The sequence below is a fragment of the Papio anubis genome, chromosome 2 (assembly GCF_008728515.1).
Source record: "Papio anubis isolate 15944 chromosome 2, Panubis1.0, whole genome shotgun sequence".
Lineage (NCBI taxonomy): Eukaryota > Metazoa > Chordata > Mammalia > Primates > Cercopithecidae > Papio > Papio anubis.
This window is the reverse complement of record NC_044977.1, coordinates 69,086,893-69,106,248: the sequence shown is the minus strand read 5'-3', so window position 1 is coordinate 69,106,248 and position 19,356 is coordinate 69,086,893. Positions and strand designations below refer to the sequence as shown.

The window sequence follows — 19,356 nt, the reverse complement described above, 5'->3', positions numbered from 1 at the left end:
TTAAAACAAGTGCATACCAGGTGTGGTGGTGTGTGCCTGTGGTCCAAGTTATTTGGGAGGCTAAGGTAGGGTGATCACTTGAGCCCAGGAGTTCGAGTCCAGCCTGGGTGATACAGTAAGATCCCCATCCCTAAATATAAAGGTAATGAAAAGAACACATAAAACCAAGTGCAAGTGTCCTTTTAGGCATGAGATCCTGTGTGACTGCATGTCACACTTGTGAACCAGCTTTGCTAGGATACCCTACATTCTTTTAGGAAGAATTAGGTATACTGATTATTCCTTAAACACAAACCCTTAGTTAAGGCCAGTTTTCTGATTTTTTGCCAATCTCTTTCCATTTGGGGTCATATTTTTAAATACTGTAAATTCAGCAGGAATGCTATTTTTTAAATTTTCCTAGCTTTACAATTTATAATGTTTATGGCTAGATGAGATTCCACTGTGTTGACTTATGTCAGTTTCTGAATACTAGGCATTTTAGGATCATCTTTTTTCTTTCTCTTTTACTGTTTGTATAATGCAATGACCATTTTTATCCATTGATCTTTCTACTCTACTTCTGCTGATTTACCTCCTTAGGATAAATTTCTAAGAATGGAATTGTTAGAGCAAAGGCCAAAACATCTTTATGGTTCCTGTGATTTATTGTGATATTAACTTCCAAAAGGGCTATCAATTTAAACTCAATCTCATCAGCAGCAAGCATTATTTGTAAAAAATATTTTGTTGCTTAGCAGGTATAAATAAGGTAAGCTCAGGTTACCTTAAATTGTGTTTCTCAGATTACTGACAAGGGTGAACATTTCCTAATGTTTGTTTCAAACTTTCATTGTTGAGAAATTTATGTTTTAGCTATATGCTGATTGAGGTTCACATGTTGTTTTCCAAACCAACATTTTCCTACTTTCTTAACTATCAGATCTATCAATCTTTTCATGTTTACAACCCAGAATTGAATGACAGAAGAATGTAAGATCATATAAGACCTTGGGGAGGGGGAAGGAGGATGGGGACCCCTAGAAGAAATAGAACCATCTCCACCTTAATGAAGTTCTCACTGTATAATTTTAGACTTTGACCAATATTGTGCTAATCTTACCCAAAAAATCAGATACATGTAAAGCCCCACAAAACACAGTTCGCAACATCAGAGAATATTTTGTTTACCCAATTATCCTCATTTGATCATTACACAATGTATACATGTATCAAAATAACACATGTACCCCCAAAATATGTAGTTACAAAGTATCAATTTTAAAAGCTGTAGAAGTAAACAAACAAACAAACAAACAAAAAGTTTTCCCCCTAAACTGGTAGCCAAAATTCATGAGGGTTATTTTCTATCCAGAAGACACAGGTAATGATCCTGTCATGCCTGCTGGCTCGACTCCCAGTGCCTCATGCAGAGTTAGACAGTAAGGTTTCGAAACTTTAGAGAAATGAAATCCAATTTCAGGACACTTCTTGGTACTGGCAGATACCCCTGGGGTGTGGCAAAGGTGTAGCACAGGCACACAGTACTTCAAAGAATAAAAAGAGGATGGGATTCCATGAAAGATACATTTGAGATGTGATGCAGACTACTGAAGACACTACACTTCACATACACTCACCGTGTCTCCTAGAAGTTAGGGCTGTGTATGATGCACCTTCCTCTCCTTGCAGACACTGCCCCCACCCTTTCTCTCCAACTCCTACTTCCGAAAGGGCTACCACTGAATAAGTGTGTGCAAAACCACACATTTCCCTTCTCCTTACATCTGAGTAATTCCTTTGTTTAGCCACTCTGGGAACACAAGAGTTTTAAAATAAAGCTGACTGGTGTTTAAAGGCATTGTGTTCTGGGGGTGTCTGCACAGCATGGAGTATTTTGCTTTGTAGCTCCTTTAGCGTCTATCAGGATAAAAGTACAATGCCCCAAAGCCATAATTATGTGACCACTTTCTAGTGTTTCAAAGGAGGAATGAAACGTAGTGGTATCTGAGTGTCGCAGAAAGGGTAAGAATGAAGAGTTCTGTTTCAACACTCAATATTAGCTAGGCTGCCTTCCTAACAAGGTCCTTCAAGCCGTGCCGTAAAGTTTATGGCTTGATTTATTCCAATAGACTGGAACAGTTGAAAAACAATTTGCATCATAGCAGGGTAATGCATATTGGACAAGAATGGAAACTCTTGTCATTACAGAATTCCCTTAATGGAAATATGAGGTCAAAAAGAGTAACAGTCTATGACACGGATAGCAGGCGCAGGGAATCTGCTGTTGACATATAATTACATTTAGCAAACAGCACACACCTGTGAGATTTGAGCAACGCATTTTGACATTTTTATGTAGGGTTTCTTGTAAAAAATAGTTGAAACCTTTATTTCATCAAAAATCACAAAGACTATTGTAAAACATAGTTTGGGTAATACTGGGGTTAATTCAAATTTGTTAAACAAATTAACCCTGCAGTGACTGTCTTTCGTACAGCAAAATCAGCATCACTCTGAACTGGTGCCTGTGGCTTGCATCCAAATATCTCTCTGTTTTAGTGTTTCTTTATACTAAATAATAGGAATATATGTCAACAAAAACTTGGAGTTCGTACAGATTATGAGAAATAGTATCACTTCAATAACTTCAGACATTTTTGCTCTAATGAGTGTTTCTTGCAGTAGCTTATACCAATTTACGTTTGTTCTGAACTTCGTTAGTATCTAAGTAAATACTCCTGTCATGACAATGATTTAAGATGAATACGAATGTGATAACAAGAGAGGCGGAAACACTAAGTTGCTTTGGAAAGGATGAAATATAGCAGCATCAGTGTGAAAGATAAACACATTCTTAAAATGCTGTGAAGTAAATGCTAAGATACTGTTCATATAAATTAAAAATGATTATTTCCATATCCGCAAAGGATGGTAAAGATCCTTTTTGAAGTGCTGTGGAGATGAAATTCAACTGCTAGAAAATCAAATTTCAGATTTCCCCGTACCCTCCAAATTATGCTGGCAGGTAACACTTTTTTCTTTGTCATTAGATGCCAATTCCGTCTGCTCCTAATTGTTACAGGTCCTATTTTCCATTCCTATCACTCAAATTATCTTAAAATAAGATGTTGGTCAGTAATTCAGAGGTAATATGTAGACAAGCAGCCTATTCTAGGAACTGACAGTATTGCAAACACGAAATGGGTTAGTACCTTAAAGTGGGCAACAGTTTTGAAGAAACTCACTAAAAGGGAGAGACTGTCATTCCACAGCATCTCCTGCAAAGCCAATCATTTGGAGTAATGTGGTTTCTTTGCTCTGTTTGAAAACTTTTCCTGGGAGAGAGGGGGTTATAGTTACACCAAGTTTTCTCCCATCACCCACTCACAGGGGCAGCACGGCCTCCTGGTCTCCGCCTTTCCTGCAGTTTGCAGTCCTGGTTCCATTCACATTCAGCATGGGCAACCATCGCCCATCACTTCATTCAGTTATATGTGCACTCATTATACTGCCGTCTGCTGCTATAATGCTCCTATTAATTTTCCTTTTGATATTTTAAGAGCAATCTATAAATCATGCCGCCTTTCATTTGTGCCATCATTAATGGTTGGTAATAATGCTGTGGCGTCGTGTTCGTGGTTATCGCACCACCAAGTAAACAAGCATCTTTTTCTCTCAGCTAGGTCAACATGCCCGAAAGTTGAACAAACTGCAAACTTTTTCATAGGGATGCATATTAATTTGAGGAGGAAAAAGTAGTGTGGCTTAAATAATGGCCTGAGATGTGATAAAGCAGAGGAACAAAAGCAAACCTGTTTCCCATTTTATTGCTGGGAATGGCTTTTATGGGAAAATTAGCAAATAGTCCTTTTATGCACTAACCAAGCTGAACATTTCTTGAAGTACAAACTTCTAGCTTGGTTCTGGGATACCAGAAATTACAGAAAAGGTATATAAAGCCCAGAGAAAGAGACATCTCCCTGTGTGTACCCAGAGAGACTAGGGTGTGAAAACAAAGACCTTTTGGGTGGACCATACTCACACGGCTTGCATAGGAGATCTGCCTGGACTGCTGTCACTCTCGTTGCTGTTGGTATGCTCCATTGCCCCATTCAGCTCTTCCCGTATTGCGCTGGCTAAGTTGCCCAGAGTGGGATTTCCCATGGAAGCGGTAGTGTATAGAGGTATACTATTCTCAGCCATTGAAGCCTGTCATCAACCAAGAGAAAATTTATGAAGACATAGGGTATGCAAGACGAGGAAACTACTAATTATGGGTGTACTCGATAATCTTCAGTTGGAGTTAACTGTAGCATGGCTGGCAAATACGAGTATCTAAGAGGTGTTGAAAGATTTTGCTTTAAAAATGACTCGTGGCACCTGTCCCAAGCTTGGTTTTGAAGAGCTAACTGGGGGCCAGGGGGATCAAAGCGCCTGTGGGTAGGAGGGACTCAATTTGGTCCTGCTTGGTAGTCACATGGTTTAGACAGGCTTTCGAATATGAGGTTTATGTCGGATGCGTTTTTAAGAGGAGCTGAATATTTCCAGATCACAGTGAAGTATAATGGAATTTTTATTTCTTTATCCATTTTGATGACTCCAGTATTGGATATTAGAGATTTTGATCAGATTATTCTGGCCGTACCGCTCAAACTTATGAGAACTTCCATAAACATTCACCTCTTAGATCCTATAGAAAAGGAAGAGATTATAGAATTGGAATCAATTTTTTATCTCCTCCCATCATTTCTGTTTTAATGATTTCTGAATCTGTTTAGCGCAGTTTGAGATAACTGGCTGAAGGAAACACCACGTAATGTTTCAGAGTCTGACCAACTGCCTAGGATTTTAGGACTAAAGAGCTCTGGCAAAAGGAAGCTCTAAATCATATTTATTTTTGGTGCCTAAGTACATCAGTATCAAAGGTTACAAAGTCACTCCACGTTGAGTGTCAGCAAAAAAGTGGGGAAATGAAAAAGAAGAAATCCTGAACTTTATTTAGGATAGGTAGGATATTACTCACTTCCTGTTATACTGCATTTGAATAAAAGGGACACCAAGTCTGAAATGCACACACTGGTTACATATAGAACTGGACTAAAGCACCCATATTCGTTTCATCCGGGTGGTGATTACGACCCATTGACTTTTCATTTTATCAAAGAGGACACTTTCAAAAACTGGCAGCTGTAATTAAACCAAGATGTATCACAACTGTCCTCTTGAAGACTAGACTATGCCTGCTTTTCCATCCTAATGGGAAAAAAAGTGCAATCACAAGATGATCTGGCATAGTGACTTCCACTGGCCAGTCATACAACAGTCCAAACTATTCTAGAAATCCTGGGTCGAGAGAGAAAGTAAAAGCCAAAAGAGTGCAAAGCCAGGCTGCAGAAGTCTGTCTGGCTAGTATGACAATCGCAGCCTCACTCACTATTCAAACCCCAAAGCCAGGGCTTTCTAGGTGCAAGCCCAGTGTTAGAAGTCCTGTGCATACTCACCAATCACAGCTTTGGATAATGGACTATTTCAAAGCTTGGCCCTCTGTAAGCCCACAGCTTTTCCTTCCCTCTACTTGTAAATGTGTGTAACTGCCTTCTTTTTAAAAGTAGGGGTACAATCCTGTTTTTAGTTTCAAATGCGGTAAACTCATTTTGATGAACAGCAAATCTGAACAGTCCACACTCTCCTACAGTGTGTCCAGTAACTTGAATCAAGTACTTTTTCCAACAGCTCTTTTATAATTGCAATAAAGCCTTTTTTCTTTCTTTTTTTTTTTTTTGGCAGAGCAGTTGCCAGTTTTTTTTTTTTTTTTTTTTTTTTTGGCAGAGCAGTTGCCAGAACTATTTTTTTTTTTTTTTTTTTTGCCGACTGCAGTTGGACAAGCATCTTAACTGCTTTTATCTGAGACAACAGTGGTCACACCTCTCTGTCACAGAAATTCTGCCAACTGTCTTTCCACTGGAAATACCATAAGATAAGCTCTCACAAGATAATTTCACTATTCCAAGGTCAGAATGTAGCAAAAGTGGGGCTGCTGCTAGCTTAATTGTTTTAGCAACTTCCCTGGTCAAAAATTGCGAAGACAAAATTGAAATGCTGATATGAATGTGTTCGTTGGAATGAGTTGGTCATCCTCTAGAGAAGGCAACCTTCTTGGGATGAGTATTTATTCTCTTTGGCTCTCAAAGTATTCCAGGTCAAGGCCATTACTGATCGGGATTGGATCATAGAACATGGGCTGAGACCCAACCGCCACAGTAGTGAAAGGTATACAAAGGCAAGCACTTATATTGATCCCTGGGTTCTCAGACAAGAAAGATGTAAGTGATGAAAATCAGCCTTGTTCCTTGAAAAAATGATCAAATGGGCTGCAGAGAGATCCCAGTGCCTGATTCGCAAGAGGGCTTCTTGAACACACTCTGTTGAGCAAGTGATCAGAGCAACCCACCAAAGGTTAGAGAAATTTTCACTAACTGCTTATGCCTAACGAAGTTTTTTTTTTTTTTTGGTAGTTGATGTCCACTTAGAAGCAGGTGTGTTACAAAAATGGACTTAATTATAGAAATGGTCCTTGCACAGCATGTGGTTTCATATCAAGCTGGCACCTCTGCCAAAAAATGAAGTTGCTTAAGTAATGGTGCAGAAGTCCATAAGCACCCTCGCTCCTGGAACATTAACCACTCTGAGATCCTCAGGGGAAAGGCAGTCTATAAATACGAAGCTTTACGGTTACCCTTAGTTACTTCACTTTTCAGAGCATAATGCAATCTGTCCCAAGTCCCATGTTTTATTTCTGTAGTGGATTCTGCTGTCCTATTTTATATATTGTATATCATGCATTATGTTGCTCTAGTAATTTTTTTTGAAGATATTGTTCCACTATTATTTTTACTTGTCTTGAAAAATGGAAATAGGCGGTAATGGAAAGGAAGGCCTGCTGGCAGAATCTTTATTTAATTTGCACAGTAGAAAGTTGTCTTATGTGTCTGTCTACTGATCAGGGATCCAAACTCGTGGAAGAGAGGGAAACAATCCACTTCTCAAATCATGAATTTGTATCAATTTATTCGCCTTGCCTCATTATGGACAGAAAGTGTTCTTGGAAAACGGCAGGACAGTTTTGGGCTACTGAAGAAGATGCCAAAAACAAATGTTCAGAGATGAAACCTGAACAGTTCTGTAATGACAAAGCATACTAATTGAAATTAGTCACATAGTTAAGAGAATTCAGAGGATGGAGGATCACTTTTTTTTTTTTTTTTTTGCCTTTCCGGCTCATGAATATAAAATGTGCTTGTAATCTTAATACTATTCCAGATAGAGCAGCCTTTAAATTCACACTTCAGAAGACTCCAGGGAAAATAAGTTACTAATGAATGGTATTTACAGTGGCGGCATCGAAGCATGCTTTCATTTACTCTTCTAAAGTTACTGTGTAAACTACAAGTAATTAAAAGAAACGCGGAAAGTAGTTTCTCCTATTAAATCCGGTTCAGGCTAAAAATAAATAAATATAATTACTGAAATGCTAAGGCCAGTGAATCTGCCTCTAAACTGAAACTGGGTAAATGGCCTATCATCAATTCCCAGGAGCCTTAAGACTCTTCTGGGCCTGTAGGGTACAGAGTCGTGCTCAATAAACATCCGTTTAATGCAGAGCAAGGCCCAGGGCTCCTGTCACTATGTCCTCCTTCCTCATCCTGTTCCCATCATGCTAAAGGTCTCAACTGTTTTTTTCATTATTGTCCCTTTTTAGACTTTTGTTTCTCTCTTTGTACCCTCACCCCAAGAAATGTTCGTATTTGCTCATGTACTATGGTCCTTTGGAAAGACACAAGACATTGTAGTATCTCAGAACCAATCTGGGGGTGAGACAGCCCCCGTTGAGAACGTACGCTACAGAGCACTGCAATGGTATTGGATGACAAATGTCAGATTTATCTATAGAATATGCCATTTAAAAGCTATCAAGATTCTCTTGGCCTGTCTTCTAGAACAGTCTGGGTAGGCGAAAAAACCAGGACCACTGGCCAAAAGGATACTGCTTACTTATGAACTCTTGAGGGGGGACCTGAGTACTATACCCAGGTACTTTAATGAAATGATACTGGAGTAGCCTTCATTTAAGAACTCAACTGTGCAATAAGTAAAAAGTTTGCTAGAAGCTGGGCTGCCTCAGGTAGCTCCTTTTTGGGTGGTAATTTCGCTGCTGCTCAAAACCCACGTCTTCATCTCCTGGTACCACTGGTGATGTAACAAGTACTTGGTTTGTCAGTAGGAAATAAATACTCCGTATGATTGTTATGTAATCCTGAACAATCTCCAGGCAAATGAAAGAGTCTTCTTAGACACCTCTATTGTTTAAACAGACACGGTTCACTTGTATAAAGTGAACCAGATCCTCCCCACCCCAGACAAAAGCGAAGATGCTAAAGTCGACTTTAAAAGAAGAAGAAGAAATACAAAGCCCTGCTTTCTCTTTAAACCCGTGAACAATGGAAGGTCATGTGACGCAGCGGCCTATCATCCAGCACATTAATAGCTGTGCTAGAGTAATTACACTTGTGGTATTTTTGCCTCAAGTGAAATTCTGAAATAAGAGGATGGAAATTATGATACTGCTGATAAATATTAATAAGTGAACTTTTAATTTTTTTGCCACAATATTCAAAATGCTAAGCATCCCGCTAATGCTGAAGCAGCCCGATGTGTTTGCCTCCAGGGAGTACGATGCTTTGTGCACTTAAGAAAAAAGTTTAACGGAATTAAAATTTAATATCTAATTAGAGCAAGGCTAATATATTTTGAAATGAGTAGGGGAGACCTGTGCCTCCTGCTGCATATTCGGGATGGCCATTAATCTTACCTGTAAAGCTGCATTGAGAGGTGTGCAGTAGGCGTGGCTGCTCTGCATGTTTTTAATAAGGGAAGGGTTACTGTATAAGAAAAAGATAAAAACTCAAAGTTAAACACAGTCGACTCCTGAGTTCCTAGCTAAGTTCTGTTTTAAGCTTGCTGGTGTCCTTCCAAATCAGCAATTTACCCCACTAACAAAACCCAAGAAAAGTCAGGCTTTCTCCCCGTCACTGATTTGTAGGGCAGGTGTGTGTGTGCACACCTCTGGGGTTTGACTTCGCTATTCAAGGAAACTAGGTGTAAAATTCTGGCTTAGGTAATAACAGGCTTGGGTCCTTCCTCCAGAGACCTCTCTGCAGATTTTTAGGAGTTAGCCTGACTCCAGACTCCAACAGGAAGGCAACAGCCTAGGAGGTCGTGCTGGGGAAGGCAGTGAGCTCACAGCAGGGGCTGCTGGGCGTGAGCAGAGAGAATCTTGGCTCCTAATCATCTTCAAGATTTGAACTCTACAGTGACTGCTAGAGGGATGGCAGGAAGGCTTTTAAGGAACATCTACAAGGCACGTTTATTGCCAACAGGTGATGGAGAGTAGGGTATGCCAGGGGAGGGTTGTTACTAAATATGGGGATGTCTTGGGCAAATCTGGAAGGGCCTGAGAATATTTGCTGCCATCTCCATTCACGGACCAAATGAAACCAACATACTGTTGTCAGAAAAATCTCTAACCTCGTAAGGATAAAAATATTCAAAAATTATACAGGGCATACTGAGGGAAAAGGGTGCCTCCCAATAGGCAATTACCTACATTTATCAGTGGCCTTTAAAGTAAGTATACACAATAAGACCTATTTCTTTCCTATGCTTGGAACATTTTAATCATTCACTTCATTACATTTATATTATTATAGTGAGTGAACAAACAGGAAATCTACCCCAATAGTACACACACATTTTAACTCTAACCAAAAATTCTCTTTTTACTTGGGGCGGGGGGAGAGGGGGATTATGGGTTAAACACAAGTATTTAGTTTTAGGGTCCCCGTAAGCTGCTGAATCAAAATACAATGAATATTTGCATTAAAGACGTCAAAAAAGCATTATTCAAGGCACTGGTGTTCCAAAGAGAAACGAGAGCAATACATGTACAAATCACACAATTTAGTTTCGTTGCAGAAAGCTGTGGCACTGCTATTGGTGAAATGCAAAACTACATGGGATGAGTCAACCATGCAAAGCCAAAGCAACAGCAGAAAAAAAAAACAAAAGCAAGTAAAGGCTCTTACTGTGCGACAAGCTCGTCAAAGTTTTCATCGGGGCAGTATTTGCGAGGACGGCCTCGTTGAATATGGCGGCCACGTTTAAACTCTTCATCATCAACTGTCCAAAAGGACCCAAACTCATCCTCTACTCTGATAAAGCACTTATGCAGTGAGAGGTTGGTGCGAATGGCACCCTGGGATAGGAGCAGCAGCAAAGGAGATGGAGTGGCAACAAAAGGAGACGGGGTTGGGGGCGGAACAGACATCCAATACAGGGAACAGGAAAAAGAAAATAAAATGCAATAAGCATAAGCAAATGGTTTGTGAGGGTTAATATGCATTGCCACCTAAAAGCTACTAGCATGTGATGCAACAAAGACCAGCAAGCAGGGCAGGGGGACTGGTGGGTATACAAAACAGGAGGGATGAAATGCTTTTTTGCTTCCCTTAACTGAGACAACGTGAAACCAGTTCTTTGGTCTAACACCATCTAGCAGCCAAAGCCTCTACGTTATACTTGTTAGCACAATCCAAGCTAGGCTAAGAAGTTCAAACATGGTGGACGTACCCACTGATCTTTTGTGGCCTTCGTTTTTGGAATTCTACTTCATCCACTGTCCATACTGCCCCTTTAACGTTTTCTACTCGCACAAAACACTTGTGAAGACTAAGATTATGACGCACTGCATTCTGCAGCAAGTATAAAAGAGAGAACATTTACATTTTCTATAAGAAAAGACTCCAAAAACAGCAGTAAATTCAGCCTAACAGTCCACATTTGTAAAACCATCCCCAAGAGCTGTAGCTGCCACCCCCGTGGAGGACCTTCTCATGGTTAAGGATGTCTTTTCCAAGAGCAAAAATAAACCAAAATTTTAAATTAATTGTACTTTGGCATTTTTGTCTAGTCTCTGGTAATAACTAACCAGAAGAAATATTTTTTAATATGCATACAAGCCCAAAATAGGTTCCAGAGTACAAATCTGAAAATGTTACTGTGACTTCAAAGCAAGAACACATGCAAAGCATAAAACTGCCCTTTTTAAGCCCACCTACCTCCCATAAAAAGGGGGTATTTTTTTCAAACCATGAAAGAGGAACACTTGGTTAATATTGCTAAATACAGTTTTGTTCTTGATGGTTTCTGGCTTTTAAAACTTCCAGAGATCTTATGAAGAATTCTAAACTGGATTTTACCGCTGAGAGTAGTGCCTGTGTAGTCAAAGGATTAGGGAGGTGAATGGACCCCAGAAGAGATCAGTATCTATCATCATGTTATGTCTTACCTTCCAGAATATGAGAGTTGGCCCTAACTATGGGCAAGTATTTTAACTGAGTAAATGCCAAAGGAATATGAGTGAAACACTCAATGGCAAAATGACTATATTTCTACAGTTGATGGTATCTACAGACACATCTTATTTATGGTTAAAAGTCCTTTCTGGCCATTCCTAAGCTGAGACCCTTAACATCAACAATTTATCAAAAAGGAGGATCTCAACTCAAGGGTGAAGAGCTTGTAATATCTCATCTTTCCTCTGGGTTTCAGAAGAATCCCCCACCCTTACTGGGTACAGTTAAAAAGCAAGGCTTCGTTTCTTTAGTCCTGCCTGGTTAAACTTACGGATCCAGACTCAATTCTGGACATGAAGATATTCTAAAGAGATTCAGGTCATTTACTTAAATTTTTCTTTTTATTCAGGATAAGGAGATGACTCAATAGTAGATGACTCAATTGGGGCTTAAGAAGTTGATATATACATCACACTGGGTAAAGTCCTCACTCAATTCCAGCAACACTGCTATTGCACAAGCATTTTGCACCCCTCCGCATTCTGCCACCGGAGTATTTCCTTCCTGAATTATCCTTAATGGTGGTGAATCTTGATACTCTGAGAGGCGCTTCAGTTTTTGGACAATCACAATTGGTGGCTGTGAGGATTCAAGCTACATAATAATTTTTCTTTTCGGATATGGAACATTTAGAAGATAATGAGACAAGTTTTAATGCATGGTGTGATGAATTGCTTGAAAGGAGAATTCACAGGATAAATTCCCGAAGAGTTTTTGAGTAATGTCAGCATAATTGAGGTAGGTTCAAGATACCCAGGGGACTATCAAAGGACACTCCTGATTCAAAAAAATTGGATGGATTTGCTTAAAAATAAAAATCTCTAAACTGAAAACATTTGGCATGTCATATACTTGATAGGACAATTTTCTTTGCATATAAACTGGAGTCTAATCTAAGCAGTTTTTTTTGTTTTTTCTTTTATTGAGGCTAGGTCTTGCTCTCTTGTCTCACTGGAATGCAGTGGTTCAATTATGGCTCACTGAAGCCTTGTATTCCTGGGCTCAAGCGAGCCTCCTGCCTTAGCCTCCTGAGTAGTTGGGACTAGAGACACGTGTCAACACACCCAGCTAATTTTTAATTTTTTTTTTTTTGTAGAGATGGGGTCTTGCTATGTTGCCCAGGCTGATCTTGAACTCCTGGGCTCTAATGATCCTCCAGCCTCCCAAAGTGCTGGGATTACAGGCAGGAGCCTGTAATTTAAAAAAATATATTGCCCAAAGGCACATGATAGAAGGTCTACTGTTATTTACTGGAAAAAAATTGAGGTGGTATAAATAAATGAACAAAGCCAATTTCCTTTAAAAATCCAGACAAGGCGTTATACATTTAGGAGACATAACTTGAAAAGAAGTCAACATTGCTACTAATTCTAATCACTGCCTGCTGCTTTAAAATAAGTATCAAAATGTACAGAACTGAAAGGTCTTAAAGCTACTCTTGACAAAATAATTTCTGTAGATCAGGTTGAGCAATATAACCGTGTGAGTAAAGACACAAAGCCAAAACTTCAGTTCTGTTTTCCAAAACTGCACATCTAAGCAGAAAGCGACGAGAAGTCAAGAGTTTTCAAAAAAAGATGTGTAAGCTCTTTTCAGCCATAACTTTAACTGGGCATTTCATCTTTTGTCTAAGATCATGGTACAAACAAGGACACGTAGAGAAAATTACACGTATTTGTGAGTCATTAAGTACTTCATCTAAGGTTGTTTATATTAATAACACTTTTTCCTGCAGTTTGCAAAATGAAAAAGTTCAATCTGAAGATCTAAGCTTAAATATTATATTCACAACTGGTAATTATTTTTAAATTTCATCATTTCTATTTATAAAAGGCAATCTGAAGAAAATGTCTGCCTCATGCTTCAACTTCCTAAATTTTTAAAAGCATTCATGGCTAAAGATCCTTTTATATTTTATCTCCCAAGGCAGGCTGAAGCAAAGAGGGGAAGATTCTGAACATAGGTTCTCTTCGGTGCCCATGTGTCTTAATGGAAATGAAAGGATAATTTGGGCCATAATAGATATTCACAGCTCTGTAAAGTTGATGAATTAATTCTATGGTTTATATTCGTTTTCTTTTAAAATGCTAATTTATCAGGAACTTAACAGAGGAAATGTATTTTTCTGTTTTTTGCTTTGGTTTTTCTCCAGTTTAAAATTAAGAAATTAGCAAGGAAGGCATTTATTTCAAGCGAAGGAAGTTTTCCTTGCATCCTATAACACACCCCTATCATATTTAGATTAATGGCATATCCTCAAATGTTTGTTATCACATATCTCTAAATGTTTTGGATTTCAAGGATTACAAGAATTCCAGGTAGTAAAAAAGGCAAAAATACAAATGACAGAGTGTACCTGTCCCCTTCTATAAGCAAGAGTATCAGTCACCAAGAAACCGAAAATGGGAAAGCCCAAACATGTGTGAGGGCTCAATCTAATATAAGGGAATAAATACCAGTGGAATCTTTGAACTAGCTGCTGACCTGGGAATGTGGTAAGCCATATATGACTCCAAGCACTGCTGGAGGCATCCAATAAAGAGCTACGGAATTTGACTTGTTTTTATAGCAAATAGCATTATAATGAAGTTCTAAATCTACTTTTCTTCCTTAGTGTATCTATGAGGGACAATCTCCCCTTTTTTTTTTTTTTTTTTGAGACAGGGTCTTGCTCTGTTGCCCAGGCTGGAGTGCAGTGGCATGAACAGGGCTCACTGCAGCCTCAACTTCCTTGCTTCAAGCAATCCTCCCACGTCTACCTCTGGAGTAGCTGTGACCACAGGTGCATGCCACCATGCCAGGCTAATTTATTTAATTTTTTTTTTAGAGACAGGGTCTTGCTATGTTGCTCAGGCTGGTCTCAAACTCCTGGGCTCAAGTGAGCCTCTTGCCTCAGCCTCCCAAAGTGCTGGGATTATAGGCATGAGCCACTGTGCCTGGCTATTGCAGTTTTAAAAAACCTTATAGAAAAGGTTTCAGCATGCTTGCATACTAAACGGTTTTAAATCTCTTAAAAACAAAAACCCCTTAATAATACATTGTGTTCTCCATTAATAACTCCTACAAACAGTGCTAGTACTTGTGCACAGCTTTCTCTACTAATTGGGTTAATGAGCTCTTTATCCAACCATTGAGGGCTGTGTCAAGTTTGGTCATTTCTCTAGGTTCCATCTCTGGAGATACATCTCTGCAAATATTGGCTGTGGTTGAATACCTAACGGCATGAGGTTTGTGCAAGTAATATGGCAACCTCCACTTCTGGGTGATGGTGTTATCTCCTTTTCTCTACATATTCCAACCAGAGGGAGATCATTTTACTGGCTGGCCCCTCCACACTGTGATGCCGGTATAATGAGAGTCTTCCATCAGAGCATTTCAACCACAATGACACTATTTTCCCAATCGAATACACCTAGAGATTGGACACTTTAAGAGTATTAAAACAATATAAATGTAGCTTCCTTATAGCACAACCGCATTTTATCAACAACAAACTGTTCTATGAACGTCAAGATCCAAGAATAAACAGGCCTGAGAAAGCTTACCTTCCACGTGGCCGCGTTGCGCCGGAAGTAAGCAAACATTCGTGTGAACCAGTTATAGATTTCATTTAGTGTTAGCTGCTTTTCTGGAGATTCGAGAATGGCCTGTGAAGCAAAATGTAACAGAAGATAATTTATGACCAAATCAGCAGAGTCGTCGTTACAGTTTGTCGAAAATATAAAATCACTCTGATTCAGAGCTCAATCCTGAGAAAGGTTTCACAAAATGATCTAAGATTAATGGTTGTATTTAACAGTTCAATAGCAAAATTCAAAATGGAATTATCTAATTGTTTTGAGTTTTTATTTCTGTTTCCGTACAGAAATATTAATTTATTAGTCATTCATAAAGCAGAATCAAAGAGAAATGCAAAACATTTCACTAGCTGATTAAAGCTCAGTAATTATTTAGAGCTCAGATTAATTCTAGGGATCAGAGATTACTGTAGCTTGTGATAATTGACTTGCCATCTTTAAACAGGCTCATTTTCACTGTTGTGTGAAATGAATTTCCTAATAATCACATCGTATTGTAATACTTAATCAAAAGCAATTATGTTATATATTGCAGTTTTAAAAAACCTTATAGAAAAGGTTTCAGCATGCTTGCATACTAAACGGTTTTAAATCTACTTCATCTATATATCCATATGCACATATACCTTCTGATAGAATTTCATATACTGTGTTATTTACTTACCTGCCTAATTAAAGATGCATATGTAAATGGTGGTCTAACTTCTGCGTTCTTATAAAATTCTTGGTTCTGCGCAATATCTGCTGAATAAGAATCATTGTCCTATTAATTATTGCTTTTTAAAAAGGGGCTGGTCTACAAGAATTGCAGATGACAACTCTACATGAGGCACAACGTGGAGTATCTACCTGACGAAATGGGCACGTTGTATTTGTCTGAGTACCGCCTGCGGATGGGTCCCACCGTGTGCATGCTGGTGGTGGTGATGACGGAGGGGCCTTGGGTGACGGGAGTCAGGGGGGCGGTTGGGGTCGTTGGAGTATGAGGTAAGCTCTGTGGAGAAGCCTCTGACGCGGACTTGGAGAGAGTGACACTTGATACCAGATTCAACTGTGAGAAAAAAAACAACAACAACGTCTTAGGAGACCTTCAGAAAAGCAGAGAAACCCAGGCACCACATCCAGCAGGAGTAACACAGAGGATGCGTGCGCAGCGCTCTTCCTCTAAGTAGATATGTTTGTCATGAACCGAAACACAAGGTAAGTCCTGCGTGAATTCCCTTAGGATGCAGTGCAAGATATCTCTGGCAGCGGTCTCTTTTCCAAAGGCTGTTACATGGGTGTTTACAGGCTCAAAAGGGGGTTACCTACCTGGGTGAGTTTGAGACAGTCTGAGTCAAGACATTTCTTTCATGGTGATGTCTCACCTACGGGCTTTAATGGCCTGTCAGGCCTCGTCAACCTCAAAGAGGGACAGAAGTCCTTAGCAATGCCAGGGAAGCTGAGTATTTTAGGTGACACCAGTTGGGATACGCTGGTGTAGCTCTGAAGTGTCTAGCAGAACTTTCTGCAATATGTTAGCACAACCCAAGAGCTGTTTTTACTTGCTTTTTATTAAAATTAAACTTTAATAAATTTAAATGGAATGAGCCCCATGTGGCTAGTAGCTACCATACTGGACAGTCCAGGAAGAGCCTACTGAGCTCCATTGTGCAGCTTCGTGGATGACGAGAACTCCTGCAAATATGTGTGGCCTATTACTCATATTAAACAAATGGACCTGACCCCCACAAGCTGTCATTTGTTTCTTACCAATCAGTTGGCAGAAAATAAACCTTAAAAGCATTATGAGTAATCTTCCTTAAATCTATCAAATACAGGCTTGGGATCTGTTAATATTTTTTTTTATTGTGACATTCTTTTATAGAATATGGGAGATCTGGGAACTGAGGTTTTTGATTTTTTTCCTTCAAGTTTTGAATGTTCTATAAAATGGGAAATAATCTGCTTCAAGTTAGGAAATGAATATTATTTGAAGTAGAAGAGAAGAAAACAGGCTGGGCACGGTGGCTCACACCTGTAATCCTAGCACCTTGGGAGGCTGAGGCGGGAGGATGTCTTGAGTCCAGGAGTTTGAAACCAGCCTGGACAACATAGTGAAACTCTGTCTCTATTAAAACACACACACAAATTAACCACGTGTGGTGGCACATGCCTGTAGTCCCAGATACCCAGGAGGCTGAGGTGGGAGGATAGCTTGAGCCCGGGAGGCATAGGTTGCAGTGAGCTGAGATCACACCACTGCATTCCAGCCTGGGTGACAGAGTAAGACTCTATCTCCAAAAAAAAAAAAAAAGAAAAAAAAAAGTAATGAGCACTGTTTCAATTTATCTTTCTTACCTTCACCTTAAAGTACTGTTCTTACAAATACTAAAAGGGATAACTCTTTCCCAAAATTTGTTGGAACAGAAATATTGTTTTATGTCTGGCAATGCTGAAGAATTTGGTTGTTTTCAGCGTATGTATAACTGTTTATATGCTATCTCAGATACACAGACCCAGCCTAAAATCCAAGAAACTTCAGCAAAGTAGGCTTACTTGGTAACATTTTCTCAAACCAGACTTCAAATCACTTACCACGGTAAGTCTGTTTCACCAAGTCTGATTCACCATGCTACAGTCAGTGTTAAGTACAAGGCAGTATTTGTGGAAGGTATTAAAAATGAGATTCCTCTGAGATCGTAATCAAAGAACTTATTAAAAGAGAGTTCCAATATGTTGGGAAGACTCGACCTTTACTCATACTCAGTTAAAAAAAAAAAAAAAAAAAGAGGGGCCATGAGAATCTTCTCTAATATGTTTGAGGAGAGTTTCATAAAAAAGCAATGAATCTGAAGAAAAGAAAGATCAAATATCATGAAGAAATACTAATGGAAAAATGTAAACATGGCGCTGGAAACGGAATGTTGTGAGCTTTGAGTTGTGCTTTCCTTTTTATTTTCAGCATAGAATGTTCACTCGGTGAGCAACAGACAATGCCCGTGAAGAGCAAGCTATGGAGATGGCACTGCCCTTACAAATGCCCCAGCAAGCTGAGCAGATGCCATGAGTGGCTTTTTCTCTATAGTGCTGGAAACCGGGCTTTCTGACACACATTTGCAAACTAAGTGTGAACAGTTCACAGTAGCAGCCGCAGGATGGGGCAGAGCTGAGAAGCCAAGGGGGGAAGAGTTGGGGCTGACCTCTTCTTCACCTCCGGCCTTAATCACTGACCAAGTACAGGAACAGTACGTATAAGCATCAGCCCAAGCAAAGGGTCAAGGAAATTAGTGCATGAAAGGCGAACGCTCATAAATATACAGCTTTTATAATTCAGATGCTGCTAAGCCTAAGAATCTCAGAGCACTTTGGAAAGTCATGGGTAACATTTGTAAAAATCATGTTTTAAACCACCTGCCACTGTGTGGTCTCCTTTAATTCTCATACCACCACTAATATCTGAGATGTTATTACTCATACTTCACAGATAAGCAAACTGAGGCTTGGAAAGATTAAATAATTTGCCCATATTCCCAACCCAGACCCGAAGTCAAACCACACACTTGTACGATTCTAGATCCTTTGTATAATCATCTTATGCCTAGTTAATGGGAAAAATGAACACTAACCAGTTTCATTTTTCTGTATGCTCATTTTTGGAAAAGATTCCATGCAGAGCATTTTATCCCTGCTTATGCATGACATTCAACACACGTAACTGAGCAAATATAAGGCAGTTAGTCCTACAATGACAAAAACAGGAATAAAACAGTTAACTGCTGCCCTTGAAGGGCTTACCATCGAACACATATGTCAAAGGGCAAAGGTACACAGTAACCACAAAGCAGTTCCGAGGACTGACTATACTTCTTGGCTTCTCTTTTCAGTTTAAGAACTTTTCCCTAAACACTGTGGCCTTCTTAAAGATGCAATGAAAATTACAAACACAAATGTCCTGCATGCATGCTCCCTTCCAGTTTTGGGAGGAAGATCACCAAGTTAACTGAGTTACAGTTTCATTGTCAGAAATCAAAACTCATTCAGTGAGTGCAAGCCCATCTTTTTGGGTGTTCACAGCTAAGAAGAATAGACAAATCCCACAGTAAAATGTCATCAAATGCCAAAAGGATGTGAGTCTTGTAGCTTCCACCAAGATCTCACCAGTAGGACTCTCTCTACCAAAAAAAAGTCAACAGCGAAAAATAAAATCCCTCCAAGTTAGCACAATCCACAAAGGAAGAGATGAAGGTAGAATTTTCCGGAGGCTTTTGAACATTAGCAAGTGGGAATAAACATTGAGCCAGAAGAGAGCAGAGAGGGGGCTTACCAGGCTTGACAAATGACAC

At 39.5% G+C, this 19,356-nt stretch overlaps 1 protein-coding gene across 23 annotated transcripts in view; it reads right to left on the bottom strand.

The window, feature by feature from the left end:
- FOXP1 (forkhead box P1) overlaps window positions 1-19,356 on the bottom strand; it is a 631,238-nt gene that overhangs the window by 6,754 nt on the left and 605,128 nt on the right. For 19 of the 23 annotated variants that reach the window (XM_017954274.3, XM_009200346.4, XM_021933418.2 and 16 more), the window contains 6 exons: window positions 15,881-16,082; window positions 15,696-15,775; window positions 14,999-15,100; window positions 10,669-10,790; window positions 8,852-8,921; window positions 4,025-4,191 (listed from right to left, as the gene is read on the bottom strand). In XM_017954274.3, coding sequence (XP_017809763.1) covers window positions 4,025-4,191; window positions 8,852-8,921; window positions 10,669-10,790; window positions 14,999-15,100; window positions 15,696-15,775; window positions 15,881-16,082 — 743 coding nt within the window. Of the gene's footprint in view, window positions 1-4,024; window positions 4,192-8,851; window positions 8,922-10,124; window positions 10,295-10,668; window positions 10,791-14,998; window positions 15,101-15,695; window positions 15,776-15,880; window positions 16,083-19,356 lie in introns of all 23 variants that reach the window. The other 4 variants (XM_003894193.5, XM_021933389.2, XM_009200344.4 and 1 more) reach the window with 2 other exon arrangements.